Source organism: Oncorhynchus clarkii, chromosome 28 (genome assembly GCF_045791955.1).
Source record: "Oncorhynchus clarkii lewisi isolate Uvic-CL-2024 chromosome 28, UVic_Ocla_1.0, whole genome shotgun sequence".
Taxonomy (NCBI): Eukaryota; Metazoa; Chordata; class Actinopteri; order Salmoniformes; family Salmonidae; genus Oncorhynchus; species Oncorhynchus clarkii.
The window spans coordinates 33729729-33749437 of record NC_092174.1 but is presented as its reverse complement, the minus strand read 5'-3'; the positions used below and the strand labels follow the sequence as shown (position 1 = coordinate 33749437).

Here is a 19709-nt window from a genome sequence, read left to right as displayed (position 1 = left end):
GTAGGTGTCCTGGAGAGCAGGTAGTTTGCCCCCGGTGATGTGTTGTGCAGACCTCACTACCCTCTGGAGAGCCTTACGGTTGTGGGCAGAGCAGTTGCCGTACCAGGCGGTGATACAGCCCGACAGGATGCTCTCAATTGTGCATCTGTAAAAGTTTGAGTGCTTTTGGTGACAAGCAAAATTTCTTCAGCCTCCTGAGGTTGAAGAGGCGCTGCTGCGCCTTCTTCACCACGCTGTCTGTGTGGGTGGACCAATTCAGTTTGTCCGTGATGTGTACACCGAGGAACTTAAAACTTACTACCCTCTCCACTACTGTCCCGTCGATGTGGATAGGGGGATGCTCCCTCTGCTGTTTCCTGAAGTCCACGATCATCTCCTTTGTTTTGTTGGAGTTGAGTGTGAAGTTATTTTCCTGACACAACACTCAGAATGCCCTCACCCTCCTCCCTGTAGGCCGTCTCGTCATTGTTGGTAATGAAGCCTACCACTGTAGTGTCGTCTGAAAACTTGATGATTGAGTTGGAGGCGTGCATGGCCACGCAGTCATGGGTGAACAGGGAGTACAGGAGAGGGCTCAGAACGCACCCTTGTTGGGCCACAGTGTTGAGGATCAGCGGGGTGGAGATGTTGTTACCTACCCTCACCACCTGGGGGATTTGAATCAAGGGGAGGGGTCCCTGGACCGAGTTTAGTGAAACTCTACTCTAATGGAGTTTGTGCTGTGCCTGCACAACTTTTTTAGGCAGCACCTTAAATCCTGTTGCTAGCAGTAGGGGGAGCCAGTCACTCACAGCCTTATCAACTGTTTATTTAGTAAGTGTAGGATCTAGTTGAACTTTCTTATTGGTCTATTTACTCATTTACCACCTGGTGACGTCACCAGGCAGGCTAAAACTCATACCCAAACAGGCTGACATTTCAGGCAGTCATTGCAAACAGCTCTTACACGTTTTCTCTCTGCCTCGTGGCAAAATGTGTATAATTGCAGGATATTATTCTTAAAGCAGCAACAACAAAAACTAAAACTGTATCTGGATCGTGGCGGCGCGCGCAACCCTGATCCACTGCTGCTATGGCAACAGCTGTGGGAGGGGTTATAGAAAGAGCAGGTGGGAGTGGCGACGCAATGTGCTACACTACTGAAATGAGAGAGGGAACTGAATAAGTGTGCGACAGCAACCTTTTTACCGGTTTATTCGTTAGTCTCTCCGGCTGTCACTAATAGTGTGCTTACCACAGATATTGCAACCACCACACACCGGTATACTTTCTGTCTACCGGAATAACTACAGCGTGTATCCAAATGTCCAACTTCAACTGGAAACCTTTCGTTTTCGGCGGTCTGGCATCCGTCACTGCAGAATGCGGTGATTTTTTAAATTTTTTTTTATTTTTTTTACATTTTACTACACATAGGTGTGTGAGGTGGACTAACATTAATTTACTGTCATTGTTTCTCAATTGATGTCTTTCTATCCGTTGTGTAGGTACATTTCCTATAGATTTGACCAAGACGCGGCTGCAAGTTCAAGGCCAAGTGGGCGACAGCAAGTACAGAGAGATTCGATACCGGGGAATGTTGCACGCCATCGGCAGAATATGCAGAGAGGAGGGAATAAGTGCACTTTATTCAGGGTGAGTGTTGACCAGTCTTATGATGATGATTCCATTTTTATTGAAGTCCTTTTCTGCGTTTTGCACAATTAGCACAGATTAAGCCTAGTTCTAGAATAAAATGCATGTTCAATTCAGATTCACCATTGAAATGTGTTATTCGTAAAGTATTTGTCTTAATCTCTCTCCATCAAACCTGCTACTTAATAAATACCGAGCTATTTGATCATCCGTGTGTTGCTACACATGCCAGTGAAGTTTCCAATAAATTAGGGGTTCCTAAACTTTTTTGGCCCACGACCTCATTTTGATCTGGAAATCTGGAAATTCTCATGACCCCAACCATGTGAAAAAATTGTAATTAACCTCTTAGACCTGAGCCCTAGGACCATGCCCCAGGACTACCTGACATGATGACTCCTTGCTATCCCCAGTCCACCTGACCGTGCTGCTGCTCCAGTTTCAACTGTTCTGCCTTATTATTATTATTATTATTATTATTATTATTATTATTTGACCATGCTGGTCATTTAGTTATATAGCCCTTCGTACATCAGCTAATATCTCAAAGTGCTGTACAGAAACCCAGCCTAAAACCCCAAACCGCAAGCAATGCAGGTGTAGAAGCACGGTGGCTAGGAAAAACTCCCTAGAAAGACCAAAACCTAGGAAGAAACCTAGAGAGGAACCAGGCTATGAGGGGTGGCCAGTCCTCTTCTGGCTGTGCCGGGTGGAGATTATAACAGAACATGGCCGAGATTTTCAAACGTTCATAGATGACCAGCAGGGTCAAATAATAATCACAGTAGTTGTAGAGGATGCAACAGGACAGCACCTCAAGAGTAAATATGAACGGTTTAGGGTTCCATAGCCGCAGGCAGAACAGTTGAAACTGGAACAGCAGCAAGGCCAGGTGGACTGGGGACAGCAAGGAGTCATCATGCCAGGTAGTCCTGACGCTTGGTCCTAGGGCAAAACAGTGACATTGTTCCTCTTCTGCAGGCACGTTACAGATTATACACAGTGGCTACAACGGTGTCCTCTCCGTTCAAAAAATATTCCTCCACTTGGGAATCGCTAAATTAATCGTCCTACAACACTCTCTGTCTCACTTTTCCGATCAATTTCTTCTAAAATTGTGTGTACATCTGTATATCTAGACTTAGATTTAGCTTTCCCTGACTTAGTCGCCACACTGATTGATATATAAACAGCTGAATCTGCGCGTTTACCAAAACAACGCTGTGCCTAAAATGCGTAGCTCCTTCCGCAATAACTTCAATAGCGAATGACTCTCTTTACGCCGGAGTTTACGACATGGGTTGGTCTTCCAACACAACCATTGCATACTGCCGTTTACCTCAGCTCATTTAGCTATCTACCCAGCTAGATTTCAAGACGATTAGTGGTCATTGGGTTAAAATACAGTCAATCAACGAAACAGTGGTCATATCATTGGTGCACAGTGATGTCATTACTTGTTGTCTTCAAATCGGTATCTGTCAGTCAATACGTCCCACGAAATGGCCCATCAGGTTTGGTTGTGTTACAAACTAGTTGATTGCAATGAAACCAAACATGACTGGAAAAGTCATGTTCTGTGTGGGTTATTTACCTGGAATGTGTCGTAGAAAATGGAATGAGACGGAATTCACGACAAGCGGTTCACAAAATGTTTAGTGTTAGGCTATAAAAACGGATTTTATAAAACAAAAGACCATTAATTGTGTAACAATGAGCATTGGGATTGCAAACTGAGGAAGATCGTCAAAGGTAAACAATTTATTTTATTGCAGTTCGTGATTTCGTTACGCCTGTGCTGGTTGAAATAGTTGTTTTTTATGGTGCTCTATCCTCAGATAATCGCATCGTATTCTTTTGCAGTAAATCCATTTTTAAATCTGACAACGCAGTTGGATTAGCAAGATTCTAGGCTTTCGAAACATGTGACACTTGTATTTTCATGACTGTTTAATATGACTAATTATGTAGCGATCACCGTATGTTGTGGAATTTCAGCCCGCTACCGGGTTCCGTGACCTTTCAGGTCGGAAAGTCAGAGCTCTAGAAAGGTTCCTGATTTGGAATTCCAAGATGGCTGACCGGTTAAAAGATTTTTCCCAGTTGGAGCTAATTTTTTACAAGGTTCCCAGTTGTCTTAAATGCAGTATTAATGCTCAGATGGAGATGGCAACATATTTCCACAGGTGAAACAATGAGGCAGATATTTCACTGGTTGTATAAATGTGAAGCAGCTGCTTGGTGTTTCCACTCACTTCCAAATATGAACGACATGGATTTTGGCCAACATTCTGCTACATTTCTCATTGGTGAAACATTTGGTCTCAGTACAATTTTCTGTTCCCAAACTATAATATTTTACGAACATAGTGGCAATTTTTGTAGACTTTACTTTCTGCCAAAGGGTTTTTTTAAATTGTGTTTGGGAGTGCAAATGTATATTGAGTTATTGCACACGTGCACTTCAGAGTAGGAGTTCCCTAAAAGGAAATATGCAAATGGTTGTCCCAATAGGATTGCGCTAGCTCGTGCTGGCACTGCCCACCTCCTTGCTTGTTCTGTTCACTGACTAATTTGTTCCCATTCGAAATGACGGGCTGTGGTTTATCTTGGTTTAGTTATAAAGATCTTTGGTATTCCCTTTGAGTCAGAACCAAAAGTCCTCCTTAGTGACCTGTGAATGAATTTGGTCACATGACAGCTCAATCAACAGATCCAGGATCAAAATAAAACGGATTGGGAAGTAGGTCCCAATGTGCTCTTCTAAGCGTTGGAGGTGAGCAGTCATTATGTGTGTGTTTGCATGACACTTACTGATGCTGTTTTCTGTTTGAAACATGCACAGTTGAGGGAAAGGGGGCATGGTTCGCTTTTGAAAGACTCTCCAATAAGAATTCTTTCCTCTGAATCCACTGATTCGGTCACTCATCTGTAGAATGTTTTAGTATTTCACCTGTGTGCTTACGTTCAGTTTCCCAAACATGTATGTTACATATGCAAGGAGACAAATGTATTTTCATTACACAGAAAGTCAACTTTTTAACATGTATTTTTTTACATTCATTGTGAACAGTTCCTCTCAGAACATGAGAAAATATTTCAAATACATCGCCTCAGAGTGAAATGGAACATTGTCCTGCTCTGATTCCATATCTCCACTTAGATTTGTGAACAGGTGTGTGTGCAGGGAATGTGGTTTGATGTAGTTTAGTCTTAGTTACCTGCTGCAGTATAGCTCGGAGTTCTGTGCTCCGCTCCTTTGCCGCCAGTTGCTCTCGGTGTAACATACAATGCGTCCATATGGCAGGGAGAGACACATTCATAACTAGTGCAGAGGCCATCCCGCCATAGATGGAGCCCCATCTGTGCAAAAAGCCTCCACCATTCGATCCAATGGAATTGGTTTTAAGTCAATATAGCCACGCAGCAAACTGAACATCCCCTGTGCCGTTACATCAAGATGACCTGGCCTCCACAATCACTGGACATAAACCCAATTGAGATGGTTTGGGATGAGTCAGACCGCAGAGTAAAGGAAAAGCATGTATGGAATCATGTATTTACCAGAGAAGTTCAATCAAAAATAATTGTATATTCTTCAAATATAACTGCTCAGCATATGTGGGAACTCCTTCAAGTCTGTTGGAAAAGCATTCCAGGTGAAGCTGGTTGAGAGAATGCCATGTGTGCAAAGCTGTCATCAAGGCAAAGGGAGGCTACTTTGAAGAATCTCAAATATAAAATATATGTTGATTTGTTTAACACTTGTTTGGTTACTACATGATTCCATATGTTATTTCATAGTTTTGATGTCTTCACTATTATTCAAAATAAAGAAAAATCCTGGAATGAGTGGGTGTGTCATCTTTTGACTGGTACTTTATTTTTTTTTAAGGATTTTTGAAATTCTCCCATGACCACATTTTCATATTAGGAGACCCCACATGGGGTCACGACCCCTAGTTTGAAAACTGCAGCAATAAGTGGAAGTCCTCCTTTGATTGTAACTGTTAAGCCTGTTTTATTTACGTCATACTCGCGCGTTGTGTGTTTCTGTGTTGCAGTCTCGCCCCTGCAATGTTGCGCCAGGCATCCTATGGGACCATAAAGATTGGCACATACCAGAGCTTCAAAAGACTACTGGTGGACAGGCCAGAAGGTAAGAGAACGCACACACATCAGGGTTTTAGATCTCATAGCTATTTATTCACCTTGTTACATGTGTCCTAAATCTGTCTGTAGGGTTTGTGTGCATTGCAATGAACACTGACATGGATATATCTACATCTATATCTCACACAGTGTTAACTCAAAATGACACAACGACTAGGTTCCAGTTTAACAACGTTACCTAACACAGTACATCGTTGCCATTACACCCAGGCCAGGTCCATCAAAGTGAGATTCTTGTGCAGACTCACTAACAACAGAAATATAGGGAAACTTAACATACAGTACTAGTCAAAAGGTTGGACACACCTGCTCATTCAATGTGTTTTCTTTATTTTTTTTACTATTTTCTACATTGTAGAATAATAGTGGAGACATCAAAACTATGAAATAACACATGGAATCATGCAGTAACCAAAAAAGGGTTCAACAAATCAAAATATATTTTAGATTCTTCAATGTAGCCACCCATTGCCTTGATGACAGCTTTGCACACTCTTGGCCTTCTCTCAACCAGCTTCACGTGGAATGCTTTTCCAACCGTCTTTAAGGAGTTCCCACGTGCTGAGAAGTTACATATTTGAAGAATATAAAATTCTATTTGATTTAACTTTTCTGGTAACTACATGATTCCATATGTGTTATTTCATCGTTTTGATGTCTTCACGATTATTCTACAATGTAGAAAATAGTAAAAATGAATGGGTAGGTGTTTCCAAACTTTTGGCTGGTACAGTGTGTATGTATATATCTCCAAGTCACTGTTCATTGCGATGTGCACATGCTATAGCTATAAAGTGTGTATACAGTGGGGCAAAAAAGTATTTAGTCAGCCAACAATTGTGCAAGTTCTCCCACTTAAAAAGATGAGAGGCCTGTAATTTTTCTCATAGGTACACTTCAGCTATGACAGACAAAATGAGGAAATAAAATCCAGAAAATCACTGTATGATTTTTAATGAATTTATTTGCAAATTATGGTTGAAAATAAGTATTTGGTCAATAACAAAAGTTTCTCAATACTTTGTTATATACCCTTTGTTGGCAATGACAGAGGTCAAATGTTTTCTGTAAGTCTTCACAAGGTTTTCACACACTGTTGATGGTATTTTGGCCCATTCCTCCATGCAGATCTCCTCTAGAGCAGTGATGTTTCGGGGCTGTTGCTGGGCAACACTGACTTTCAACTCCCTCCAAAGATTTTCTATGGGGTTGAGATCTGGAGACTGGCTAGGCCACTCCAGGACCTTGAAATGCTTCTTACGAAGCCACTCCTTCGTTGCCCGGGCGGTGTGTTTGGGATCATTGTCATGCTGAAAGACCCAGCCACGTTTCATCGTCAATGCCCTTGCTGATGGAAGGAGGTTTTCACTCAAAATTTCACGATACATGGCCCCATTCATTCTTTCCTTTACACTGATCAGTCGTCCTGGTCCTTTTGCAGAAAAACAACCCCAAAGCATGATATTTCCACCCCCATGCTTCACAGTAGGTATGGTGTTCTTTGGATGCAACTCAGCATTCTTTGTCCTCCAAACACGACGAGTTGAGTTTTTACCAAAAAGTTATATTTTTGTTTCATCTGACCATATGACATTCTCCCAATCTTCTTCTGGATCATCCAAATGCTCTCTAGCAAACCAGACGGGCCTGGACATGTACTGGCTTAAGCAGGGGGACACGTCTGGCACTGCAGGATTTGAGTCCCTTGCGGCGTAGTGTGCTACTGATGGTAGACTTTGTTACTTTGGTCTCAGCTCTCTGCAGGTCATTCACTAGGTCCCCCCGTGTGGTTCTGGGATTTTTGCTCACCGTTCTTGTGATAATTTTGACCCCACGGGGTGAGATCTTGCGTGGAACCCCAGATTGAGGGAGATTATCCGTGGTTTTGTATGTCTTCCATTTCCTAATAATTGCTCCCACAGTTGATTTCTTCAAACCAAGCTGCTTACCTATTGCAGATTCAGTCTTCGCAGCCTGGTGCAGGTCTACAATTTTGTTTCTGGTGTCCTTTGACAGCTCTTTGGTCTTGGCCATAGTGGAGTTTGGAGTGTGACTATTTGAGGTTGTGGACAGGTTTCTTTTATACTGATAACAAGTTCAAACAGGTGCCATTAATACAGGTAACGAGTGGAGGACAGAGGAGCCTCTTAAAGAAGAAGTTACAGGTCTGTGAGAGCCAGAAATCTTGCTTGTTTGTAGGTGACCAAATACTTATTTTCCACCATAATTTGCAAATAAATTCATAAAAAATCCTATAATGTGATTTTTCTGGATTTTTTTTCTAATTTTGTCTGTCATAGTTGAAGTGTACCTATAATGAAAATTACAGGCCTCTCATATTTTTAAGTGGGAGAACTTGCACAATTGGTGGCTGACTAAATACTTTTTTGCCCCACTGTATATATATATCGATATAAATAAGAGTTGTACAATTTAAAGGTCAAACTGCATTTCAAACAGCAATAATCTAATGAATTCCGGGCATGTGAAGTTATACCTACGGTAAATATAAGCCTTACACAACCATACCTTCTAATTATTTTATGAAAACAGTTTAACCTCCATTTTTTGGGGACACACACACTAATCACTGATCTGGCTTTCAAGTCTATGAAAATGCCCTACCCAGGCATAATGGATATCCACTAATAATAACTAACTTATTGTATTAGGCTATAGAAAATTAACACGTCTCATTAATCTCTCAAGGCCATGTGCTAGTGATTAGCCAGCTAATCTTTATACTGAATTTCAAGTTTAGCAAACTTCAATCTATTTGCTAACTAACAAGGTTGAACAGTTGATTTGTTATGAACATAATGTTCTGTTTGAAAAAGCATGTTAGCCTGTCCACTTTGTTCAGATGTTGAAATTGTGACCTATCTTATTTCTCAGAATGACGAGTTGCCAATTCGATATTTAATTGTGTTTTATGCTTATTGCACATTTATAAAACAGACTAGACAGCTAGTTTAAGTCTTTGGCTAAATTGCTGCTAGTGGTACCGCAATGTCGCGAGTGACAAACTGGAAATACATTTTCCAGAATCAATGTTAATTGATACTCGCGTTTCAGTAGGTTCTGCTCTGCGTGCAATTTGAGTAGTTGAGACATTTGAAAAGGATATCTTTAGAAAAGTCACCTTCTCCCCTGAGACATTATTTTATTCATGTGTTTTGGTGTCCATATGACCAATTTGTTTTCTTTTGGACTAAATAGCGAGTTGAAACCACTTGTCAGAGGAAGATGTGATCTCTCAACTTTGTTGGCGGGAGAGACATGGGGAGGGGCTTAGTGTGTGTTAACAGAGGAAGAGGCCGATGTCTTTCCATGGGCTTATTTCGGACTTACGTTTTTTCAACTGCTTCTCCTGTCTTTGGGACAAGGACTCCCATTGTTAGGGCGGAGACGTGCATCTCATCATTATATACAGATCTCTGGGGTAAATGGGAAGGTGCACAGAAGGCGTAAAGGAGACGAGACTAAACATACAACATGAGAACAAGCAGACATGCATGTTCAGAAAAGTTACTTGATTCTGTTATACAAGCATTTGGAATAACACGCAAAAACATATCAAATGAATTTGATTTATTAAAATGTATTTCCCAGCCCTAAGACTAGGTATGAGAAAATAAGACTAGGTAGGAGCTATGAGATGCCTTCTGGGGCATATATTCCACAGGACAGCAAAGCTCCTTATATGCTAGGCCCAGAACATGCTACGAGCGTACCTACCCCAAGCTGTGTGAAGGTTGTAGGTCAAGTTAATGTGTGTGACCCAGTTTCTGCTGAATATCTCCATTATACGCTATTGTAACACGGACACACACATCATAGAGGTAGTGTGTGCGCGGGTGAGACTTAGAGGAACTATAATTCAATTTACAAAGACTAGCCTGAATTGAATTTCTCCTCTCTCTTTCTCAGATGAGACGTTGTTGACCAACGTCCTGTGTGGTGTTCTGTCTGGAGTCATCTCCTCGTCCATCGCCAACCCAACGGACGTACTGAAGGTAATGAGACACACACACACACACACACTTGTAAACGTTGTCAGTAGTTTCCTGGGTATTAGAAGCCAACAGAGACCGGCAGGCTTGATCTGAACAAAATACAGCGTTTTGGCTCTGTTTCTTTGTCTCGGAGTATAAGCAGTGATCCTCTCTGGGCCTGCCTAATCCAGCTCAGCCTGAATGCTAGGGGTTTTATACATTAATACGGGATCGGTGTTCCCCCTCCCGCGGGATGGTTGAGCTAGCATAGGCTAATGTGATTAGCATGAGGTTGTAAGTAACAAAAAAACATCTCGGGACATAGACATATCTGATATGGGTAGAAAGCTTCAATTCTTGTTAATCTAACGGCAATGTCCAATTTACAGTAGGTATTACAGTGAAATAATGCCATTCTATTGTTTGAGCAGGGTGCACAGTTATGAACTTGAAAATGTATTAATTAACCAATTAGGCACATTTGGGCAGTCTTGATACAACAGTATCAACAGTTATCCAATGGTTCATTGGATCAGTCTAAAATTTTGCACACACACACCCTGTTGCCATCTAGTGGCCAAAATCTAAATTGTGCCTGGGCTGGAATAATACATTTATTTTATTTATTTAACTTTTTATTTAACTAGGAAAGTCAGTTAAGAACAAATTCTTATTTACATTGACGATCTACCAAAAGGGGATGGGGGCTGGGATTAAATATAAATTATAGGACAAAACACACCACAACAAGAGACAACATTACATAGAGCCCTAAGACGACAACACAGCATGTTAGCGACACAACACGGTAGCAGCTGCAGTAGATATCTCAGATAGGGGGGAGTGAGGCCTAAGAGGGTTTTATAAATAAGCATCAACCAGTGAGTCTTGCGACAGGTATACAGAGATGACCAGTTTACAGAGGAGTATAGAGTGTGGTGATGTGTCCATTAAGGAGCATTGGTGGCAAATCTGATGGCCGACTGCTAAAGAACATCTAGCTGCTCGATAGCACCCTTATCTGCCGATCTATAAATGTCTTTGTATTCTAGCATGGGTAGGATGGTCATCTGAATCAGGGTTAGTTTGGCAGCTGGGGTGAATGAGGAGTGATTACGATAGAGGAAACCAAGTCTAGATTTAACTTTAGCCTGCAGCTTTGATATGTACCAAGAGAAGGACAGTGTACCGTCTAGCCATACTCCCAAGTGCTTGTACAAATACTTTCTCTTGCATTTCAAAGATGATGGTACAAAAAAAACTCATGTTTTTTTACTTGATCTTTTAACAGATCTAATGTGTTATTTTCTCCTACATTCATTTAACATTTCCACAAACTTCAAAGTGTTTTCTTTCAAACGATATCATTTAAATGTCATTTTAAGCGGAAAATGAAAAAAGGGTCAGATCCTTAAGAGGTTTTAATGGATTGGAGGGGGTGTGAAAGTGCTTGTAGTTTCTAAATAAGGTTCCTACATTAATTCTATGGGTACAGGGTTGTGTCTGGGGGGGAGGTGGGGGTTGAAGTGTGTATGGGAGGGGGGGTCACTGAGATATTTCTAGACTCCTGCCCACCAGAAATAGCCATATCATGTGGGCGTATGTGTGTTTTTAGGATTTAATTGGGTTGGCTGAAAGTTAGAACAGTGTGTTTTCAAAGGTAGTGTGTTCCCTTTTGCGCTGTGTGTGTGTGTGGGGGGGGGGGGGGGGGGGTCGTCGTTGGTCAAGTGCTTAGCTCTATTCACACACTTAAATAACCCTCTGGACATACACACACCACTCAACCAGCTATGCAGACAGGTTTATATTTCCCTTTAAGTTGGATGAGACTGATCTGCATTCAACACATTAACATTGTTATTGTTATCATTTGTTTGGTCTTAAGAGCATTGGCAAGGCTTTAAGTAGGCCAGAATGCAGAACACAGTGGGTCAGAATGCGAATGAGGACAGCTGGTGAACCCTTGGCACCTTAACATTGTGGCTCTACACACACCTCAGCAGTGTTTCCCCCTAAGCTTAACTCTTTGTGGCAGATCGCCTAAGGCCATGTTAAATTGTCATCCAGTGCTGATAACTTTCACTAGTCTCTCCTGTCATCTGCATACTGGTTTTCTGTTAATTTGAGTTGACCTTTATCCTAACAGTTTTTCCTTCCTGGTTTTCCCAGATCCGTATGCAGGCTCAGGGCAGTGTGATCCAGGGAAGCATGATGGGAAACTTCATCAACATCTACCAACAGGAAGGAACCAGGGGGCTGTGGAAGGTAGGTGTATGGACACACAGTTTCACACACACACACTTTTAACCCCCCTCACTCTCTCTCGCTCTCTCAGGGTGTGTCTCTGACAGCGCAGAGAGCAGCCATCGTAGTGGGGGTGGAGCTTCCTGCCTATGACCTCGCAAAGAAACACCTGATTCTGGATTGTCACATGGGTGACAACATTTACACACACTTCTTGTGAGTGACATCATCAATGCTCACCACCAGTCCGTTAACTCTCCACAAGAGAGCAACATATGGCTGCGTAAGACTAGGGAACTTCTGACCCTTTCCCTCTGGTTCCCAGGTCCAGTTTTGCGTGTGGTCTTGCGGGGGCTCTGGCCTCTAACCCCATAGACGTGGTCCGCACACGCATGATGAACCAGACATACGGAGCTGTCACTTACCAGGGAACACTGGACTGCTTACTTCAGGTAGGTAGGCACACCAGGGTTTCTGTTAGCCGGTTATGGCTGGCTTTTTGGCCCAAAGATCAAATAAATTAGCACCGACTAATTGTCCAGGAGAAGGGGTGGGGGGGGGGGTGGAATCCCATTACAAAATAATGCTTTTAGTCTGGAAATATCAGTCGATGGAAATACATTTGAATGGTCATGCTTATCGCAGCGGTCTAAGGCACTGCATCTCAGTGCTAGAGGTATCACTACAGACCCTGGTTTCGATCCCGGGCTGTCTCACAACCGGCCGTGAACGGGAGTCCCAATAGGGCGGCGCACAATTGGCCCAGTGTCGTCCGGGTTAGGCCGTCATTGTAAATAAGAATTTGTTATTAACTGATTTGCCTAGTTAAATTTTAAAAAGCGGTCTATACGTTAATCTGCCTATTTTAGTGGAATTAAATTGGTGCGTATAGGGCTTTAAATGTACATTTTTCAGTGCAACTTAAAGTTCAGGGCACCAGAAAATATTTTGATTGTGTTGGGCATATATATGCATTCTGACTGTCTACTTTTGAGGCACATGTTGTGCACTAGAAACTAATATGTAACACTGTAAAGACATGAATTTATTATTAAAGCTAAGATGTTGATATGACTCCATGTCATTGAAATTAGAAAGTCATTTGTGGAATATTAGTGTTTTTACACAATATAAAAACCTATTTCCCTAATGAGATGCATTACATAGAAAATTATACTCTGTCTCTTTAAAAACGTCAGGTTTGTGATGACGATGTACGTTCATTCAATGCTATGATTGATCTCCTGAAGAAGCTATCCCTTTTCCTTTCTGTATCCCCAAATGTTTGGATATACAGGTAAAGTTACTAGGTTGTTAGCTAGCTAGCCAATGATGGAACCATCATGTTAACGGCCCGCAAATAGTTTTATAAAGGCCCAAAACATGGTTTATGAATGGGAAATGTGATCTGCTATAGGAAGATAAAAATGTTGTTCCGGTAATATGGATCAGAACATTTGACCTGGTGGGCTAGAAGCAAGCCATTTTTGCTGTAGTAATGGTGTAACATATTTTGTTACATAGGCTCTGGGTTTATGTCTATTTTTGTATCTTATTTATTATGAGGCCTGTCTTGCCTAGCCAAAATTATTTTAGAGACTTCCATATGCCATTAAAACCAGCCTATTTCTCTCATGTTCTACTGTTTTTCAAATCAACTTTTATTTTATTGTCAAATAGCCGAACTTCATTCCTAGTCATATTAGCAACCCATGCTAGTTGCATCTTTAGATCTCCCATATTTCTAAAGATATTTCAATCTCTTTCACATGAAACCACTCGCATGTGTGGTGCGCTTTTGGCACCTGGGTTTCTCTGCTAATTGCATTATGGAACCAGCATTCGCGCGTAGCTTACTGCCTTGTGCGCATTGCTGTGCTTAAACGATTATTTCTTCACATTATATCAAAATGTTAAGCTAATAGATCTGATCTGTTGCATCAGTCTCGTTGCTTTTGAATTGATTGATTTTTTTGGTGTAACCTAGGACTACTGGTTGTAAAGTTTGGGATCTATTGTCCCATAACTGTCCCAGAGTCTGTTGTGGAATAGGCCATTTATTTCTCGCACAGAACAACATGCTGACCAATAGAATAGGGGAACTTTTCTACTATGGGGGATAGTAGATTGACATAGACTAGTGATTTTGCTGTTCGTTACTCCGCTAATATTGGTGTTTCTCAAATGTCCGGTAAATAAAAATGCTGAAAGTCAATTTTCCTAACGGAAACCCTGATGAGGACACACCATATGAACCAGGGGTGTAATCATTAGTCTAAACACCTGCAAAACAGAATGTATTGGACAAATTCGGGTAGATCCCTCCTCGTTCTGTTTAAGAAGTGTTTTGCAACAGAATTGGCATTATGAATACAGCCCATAGATGTGGGGCAATGATTGGTACAGGGCTCTATGTGTGTGTGTAACGTTTTGTCTCTTTAGACGTCGCGGTCTGAGGGCTTCATGGCACTCTACAAAGGCTTTTTCCCCAACTGGCTCCGTCTCGGACCATGGAACATCATCGTATCCTTTCACCTACTCTCAGAAGTGTGTTTATGTTTTCATTTGTGTATGTTTATCTACTACTGACGGTTTGCACCAGAGTCGAGGTCAATTCCAGTTTAATATCAATCTGTAGAGTTGGTCATGGAGTTTTTTTATAGGAATGCAATTCCTAAATTGACTGGAATTTTGATGGAATTGATCCCAACCTTAGTTTGGACATTCCAATGGCGCCAGAGGGTGAATCTAATGCCAGCTAACGCAATTATGTAATGCATTTGCACACACATTACAGCTGCTGTAATAGCAATCCAGTTTCACCTAGGGTAACAGAGGGATCTAGGAGCCAGAATGGTGGTGAGGAAGATGGAGGGTAAGGAAGAGGGGGAGGAAGAAGGGGGTGGGGGGAGAGAAATAAACGGGAAGGGTTTAAGTTTGGAGAGTGGCCGGGTCCCTTTGGTGCATTAAGAGAGAGGGAAAGGGAAAGAAGATTTGAGGGAGAACCATAGGGGGAGAGAAATCTGGTCCCTGTGGCATGATAAGGCTGGTTTACAGTTGGTCTGTAGACAGATGTCTCAGTGACATCATACGAGTATAAACCCAAAATGATAGCCTCTGCATGACCTCCAAATAGTCTACTTTTATTATTTTATTCATTATCCACCAACATTATTTACAATTTACAAAAAGTCACGGAATAAAAGTAAATTGTCAATTGAGAATTGTCACAGGTGGATTTGGTCTTGTTGCTGTAGCAGCCCAGTAACCACAACGGATGTTGCGACAGTCGCACAGACACTTTTTTCATGTCTATGCAACAAGGAAACCGACGGTCTACAGACATTCCATCAGAGTATAAATTAAATGTTTTGAACAGCGACACTGGTTACATTCTAATTAATTATCTACAGATATGGCATTAGAACAAGTATAAACCACCCTTTAGAAGAGTGGGCCTATAGATTGGGCAGAGGTAGCAGCTATAACTAAACCTCAGCCATGTAATGTGATTATTACATTGAGGTAACCAGGGGATCACAGAAGGGAGCTAGGAACCTGTAACCAGGGGATCACAGAAGGGAGCTAAGAACCTGTAACCAGGGGATCACAGAAGGGAGCTAAGAACCTGTAACCAGGGTAGCTAGGAACGGGTAACCAGGGGATCACAGAAGGGAGCTAGGAACCTGTAACCAGGGGAGCTAGGAACGGGTAACCAGGGGATCACAGAAGGGAGCTAGGAACGGGTAACCAGGGGATCACAGAAGGGAGCTAGGAACCTGTAACCAGGGGAGCTAGGAATGGGTAACCAGGGGATCACAGAAGGGAGCTAGGAACCTGTAACCAGGGGAGCTAGGAACGGGTAACCAGGGGATCACAGAAGGGAGCTAGGAACCTGTAACCAGGGGAGCTAGGAACCTGTAACCAGGGGAGCTAGGAACGGGTAACCAGGGGATCACAGAAGGGAGCTAAGAACCTGTAACCAGGGGAGCTAGGAACGGGTAACCAGGGGTCACCGAGGTGAGCTAGGAACGGGTAACCAGGGGTCACTGAGGTGAGCTAGGAACGGGTAACCAGGGGATTACAGAAGGGAGCTAGGAACCTGTAACCAGGGGAGCTAGGAACGGGTAACCAGGGGTCACCGAGGTGAGCTAGGAACGGGTAACCAGGGGTCACCGAGGTGAGCTAGGAACGGGAATGGAAGTCTACAGGGTGGAGTGGACGTGGTTTGTTTGGGATGTGTTATGTTCCTAGCAAAGCTCCTGCACGGAGAAGGATGTTTTTATTTTTTATTTCTTTCTGTGGCTTGTCCTTAACTCCTCTTTAGTTCTTTGTTACCTACGAACAGCTGAAGAAGATGGCGGTCTGATGGAGAGAATGAAATGTAGCGCTGTGGAGAAGAGGAAAGAATGGACCAAAAGAGGGGTGGACGTATCCTGTCTAGCCTCACACTTCTTGTCTGGGTGGTGTTGACCACGCCCCCTCAGACACATTTCTCCTTTCTGATTGGCTGCTTACGTAATGGAGCTCTGGTTGGTTGGGAAAGAGGAAGTGAAAGTTGCGGTCAATTGCACCATCAGAAAGCAAGGTGACGCGAAGGCCATAATTTTGAAACTATGGCCCTAAATTATGTATTTATTATTATGTTTTGAATCTGTCGAGCCTCAACCGCTGGTATCATATAAACACACAAGACATGGACAAATGTGGGTTGTGAGTTGGGGTTTTGTTACTACGATGATATATTCCTATTTATCCGGGACCTTTGCAACCGAGGAAATGTATATGACCGGACCTTCTAAAATAGTACTTGAGTACCCCTGATGTACAGGATCTCAAATAATGTTCAAAGCAGTCACTACTTACCTCAGATTGTATGGATTTCAGATGCCTTGGTGTGCGTTCTCTGGTTGCAAGAGGAACTGCCAAAAGAAGCTGTGGAAAATACTTAACTTTGCCATTTACTCAAGGACTGGCCACTTTCTGAAACCTTAGATGTCTGTGCAGTCACTGGAAAGCTTATATTTGTTATGATGGTTGGCTGTGGGTTTGGATTTTGTATGTCAGAGTATTTTCTAATTATAGAACTGGGTTGGTAGGACTTTTAATGGGGCTAGTTGTATAACCAGATTAAGATCAGAGGTCAGGTGACCACTAACTCTCTCCCACACACACTTAATCACACACACACACACACACACACACATGGCACATAGGTTATTCATGCCAGGGTGAATTGGCTCAGTGTATTGACTCACTCAGTCATGTGGCACCCTTAGAACAAACTTTCTTCATTTCAGGGTGACCTGGCACAGTGTATGAATGACCTACACACAGTTAATGGGGACGGTGTGTACGGACTATTCTGGGTTCATATTATTAATACACTCTGGACAGCCTGATTGGCACGCCGCCCCTTACGTCATTTCAGGACCCCTATCTCTGACACACACGCGGAGCCCCAGTTCTTACTCTGTCACAGCAGCAGAGACTCCATATTATATCCCTGTTCAGGTCGAGGTGTCCAATCCAACCTATTTAACCTTTCATTTACAGGATCTCTCTTAAACTTCCAGATAGACCTGCCTGTAGTCTGACCTGGCCTATGCAGTAACTGGGAAGTGAATGTCAGAGGTGGCTGTTGTATATTTAGCCATTGCACCTGACTACCAATGCCATTCTGTGTGCTGGTGTTGTTGTTTTGCCATTTTATGATCCCAAGACACAGAACAAATGTACATGTCAACTAACTGTTAATCCTCTATTACCCTTAATTTCTTCTACTTTGTTCTTCACCATTATCAGTTAGATCGTTTGGAGGTGAGCTTGCTAGTTTTTTTTTCTTTTTTCTTGAGTTAAGGTTGAACCTCGGAGTGTGTTCATGTGACAATATGGTTATTGTATATGGTTTAATAGCCCCCAAAGCCTTAATTCCAATGTGTCACTGTCATAGCCCCATAAATACTTCTGTTATCCTGATTTAAAGCAAGGCATACATAAACTTCTGACTGGTCTCTTGTTTTACTTCAACTGGGAGTGAAGCCCAGTCAATTCACTAGGATGAAACGAAAGCAAACGGGGCAAAATGGGGATGGACTACCTGAAATTAAGAAACGCTTGTTTTTCCATTCCAAAAATGTTGGCTTCAGAGTGCGCTAATGAAAACGACTGTGAACTTGTGATCTGACCAGGAATGTAATGAGCATATAGACTCCGTCCCAGTCTATTGACCAATCCTGTATTGACACCTAGTCTCTAGGAACATGCAAAATCATATGGTGAAAATTCAGTTTATGGCTTGATTCAATCTGTTTTGCAGAAGTTCAGTGCTATAACGGGATTGAAATGTGACGGTAATTTACGATTTGAACCGACATATGAAGCATTCACTGAATGCACTCTCCGTGACCAGGGGAAGATGGCCTTTACATTTCAATCGCGCTGAACGTCCATGATCAGTATAGATTTGAATCCTTGAACTATCAAGGCAATATTGCTTGCTGTCCAATTCTTTCATATCAGCTATGGATTTGTCATACCTGTAATTTCTTGCATGGAAGTCCCACTAGACAGTTACACATTCGTCCACAGGGTGCCGCTGCGTACCATGTCTATGCATAAGCTCTCTATTGCAGACACATTTTTACACTCGGGACCCAAAATATAGCACCGCCTTGTTTTAAAATACACACAGACACTGATTCATGAATAATTCAAAGGCTCTGATCTAATTGTTCTTTATTTCAGTGGATAAATATCCTAGTTTTCCTCACCAGTTTTTGAAGAGATGGGACTGCTGGGGAGAGATTGCCATGAACCCTGACTGTGTGTATGAATACTTTAGTTATTTTATTGACAGAGACCATGGGATGGACTCATTAGACGTATATAGATGGCTGTTATTCTAACTTCTGAATCTGAGCCATGATGGTGTATTTTTACTGCAAAGCTTCACTTCTTAAAAAAAAAAAATGCTGGTGTTTTCAGTAATTTCACAGTGGAGCAACCTATCTGACATATGAAGGCAATAGAACCAAGAACAGTCCAAATGTGTAACTCAAAGCTTACCAACCACACACACACACACACACAGGGCTTCTCCAAGAGCCAATGGCCATGGGGGATTCCAATCACCATGGTGCATTGTGGGTAGTATTCATTCCTTTTTTGCTCCTGGGGTACAGGGGTTGGCTTATTGTGTTGGAGGGATCTGTATGTGTTAGAGGAATTGGGTTTTATGAATTTATTTGCAAATTATGGTGTAAAATAAGTATTTGGTCAATAACAAGTTTATCTCAATACTTTGTTATATACCCTTTGTTGGCAATGACAGAGGTCAAACGTTTTCTGTAAGTCTTCACAAGGTTTTCACACACTGTTGCTGGTATTTTGGCCCATTCCTCCATGCAGATCTCCTCTAGAGCAGTGATTGTTTTGGGGCTGTTGCTGGGCAACACAGACTTTCAACTCATTCCAAATATTTTCTATGGGGTTGAGATCTGGAGACTGGCTAGGCCACTCCAGGACCTTGAAATGCTTCTTACGAAGCCACTCCTTCGTTGCCCGGGCGGTGTGTTTGGGATCATTGTCATGCTGAAAGACCCAGCCACGTTTCATCTTCAATGCCCTTGCTGATGGAAGGAGGTTTTCACTCAAAATCTC

The 19709-nt window shown here is 42.2% G+C and overlaps 1 protein-coding gene across 1 annotated transcript; it reads left to right on the top strand.

The window, feature by feature from the left end:
- Positions 1 to 920: 920 nt before the first annotated feature.
- On the top strand, positions 921 to 18052 carry LOC139387128 (kidney mitochondrial carrier protein 1-like). The gene is made up of 9 exons (XM_071133149.1): positions 921 to 1367; positions 1488 to 1635; positions 5700 to 5794; positions 9739 to 9824; positions 11973 to 12068; positions 12139 to 12263; positions 12373 to 12499; positions 14490 to 14570; positions 16375 to 18052. The coding sequence occupies exons 1-9, from the start codon at positions 1304 to 1306 to the stop codon at positions 16414 to 16416; spliced, it is 864 nt and encodes a 287-aa protein (XP_070989250.1). The 5' UTR covers positions 921 to 1303; the 3' UTR covers positions 16417 to 18052.
- Positions 18053 to 19709: the final 1657 nt, after the last annotated feature.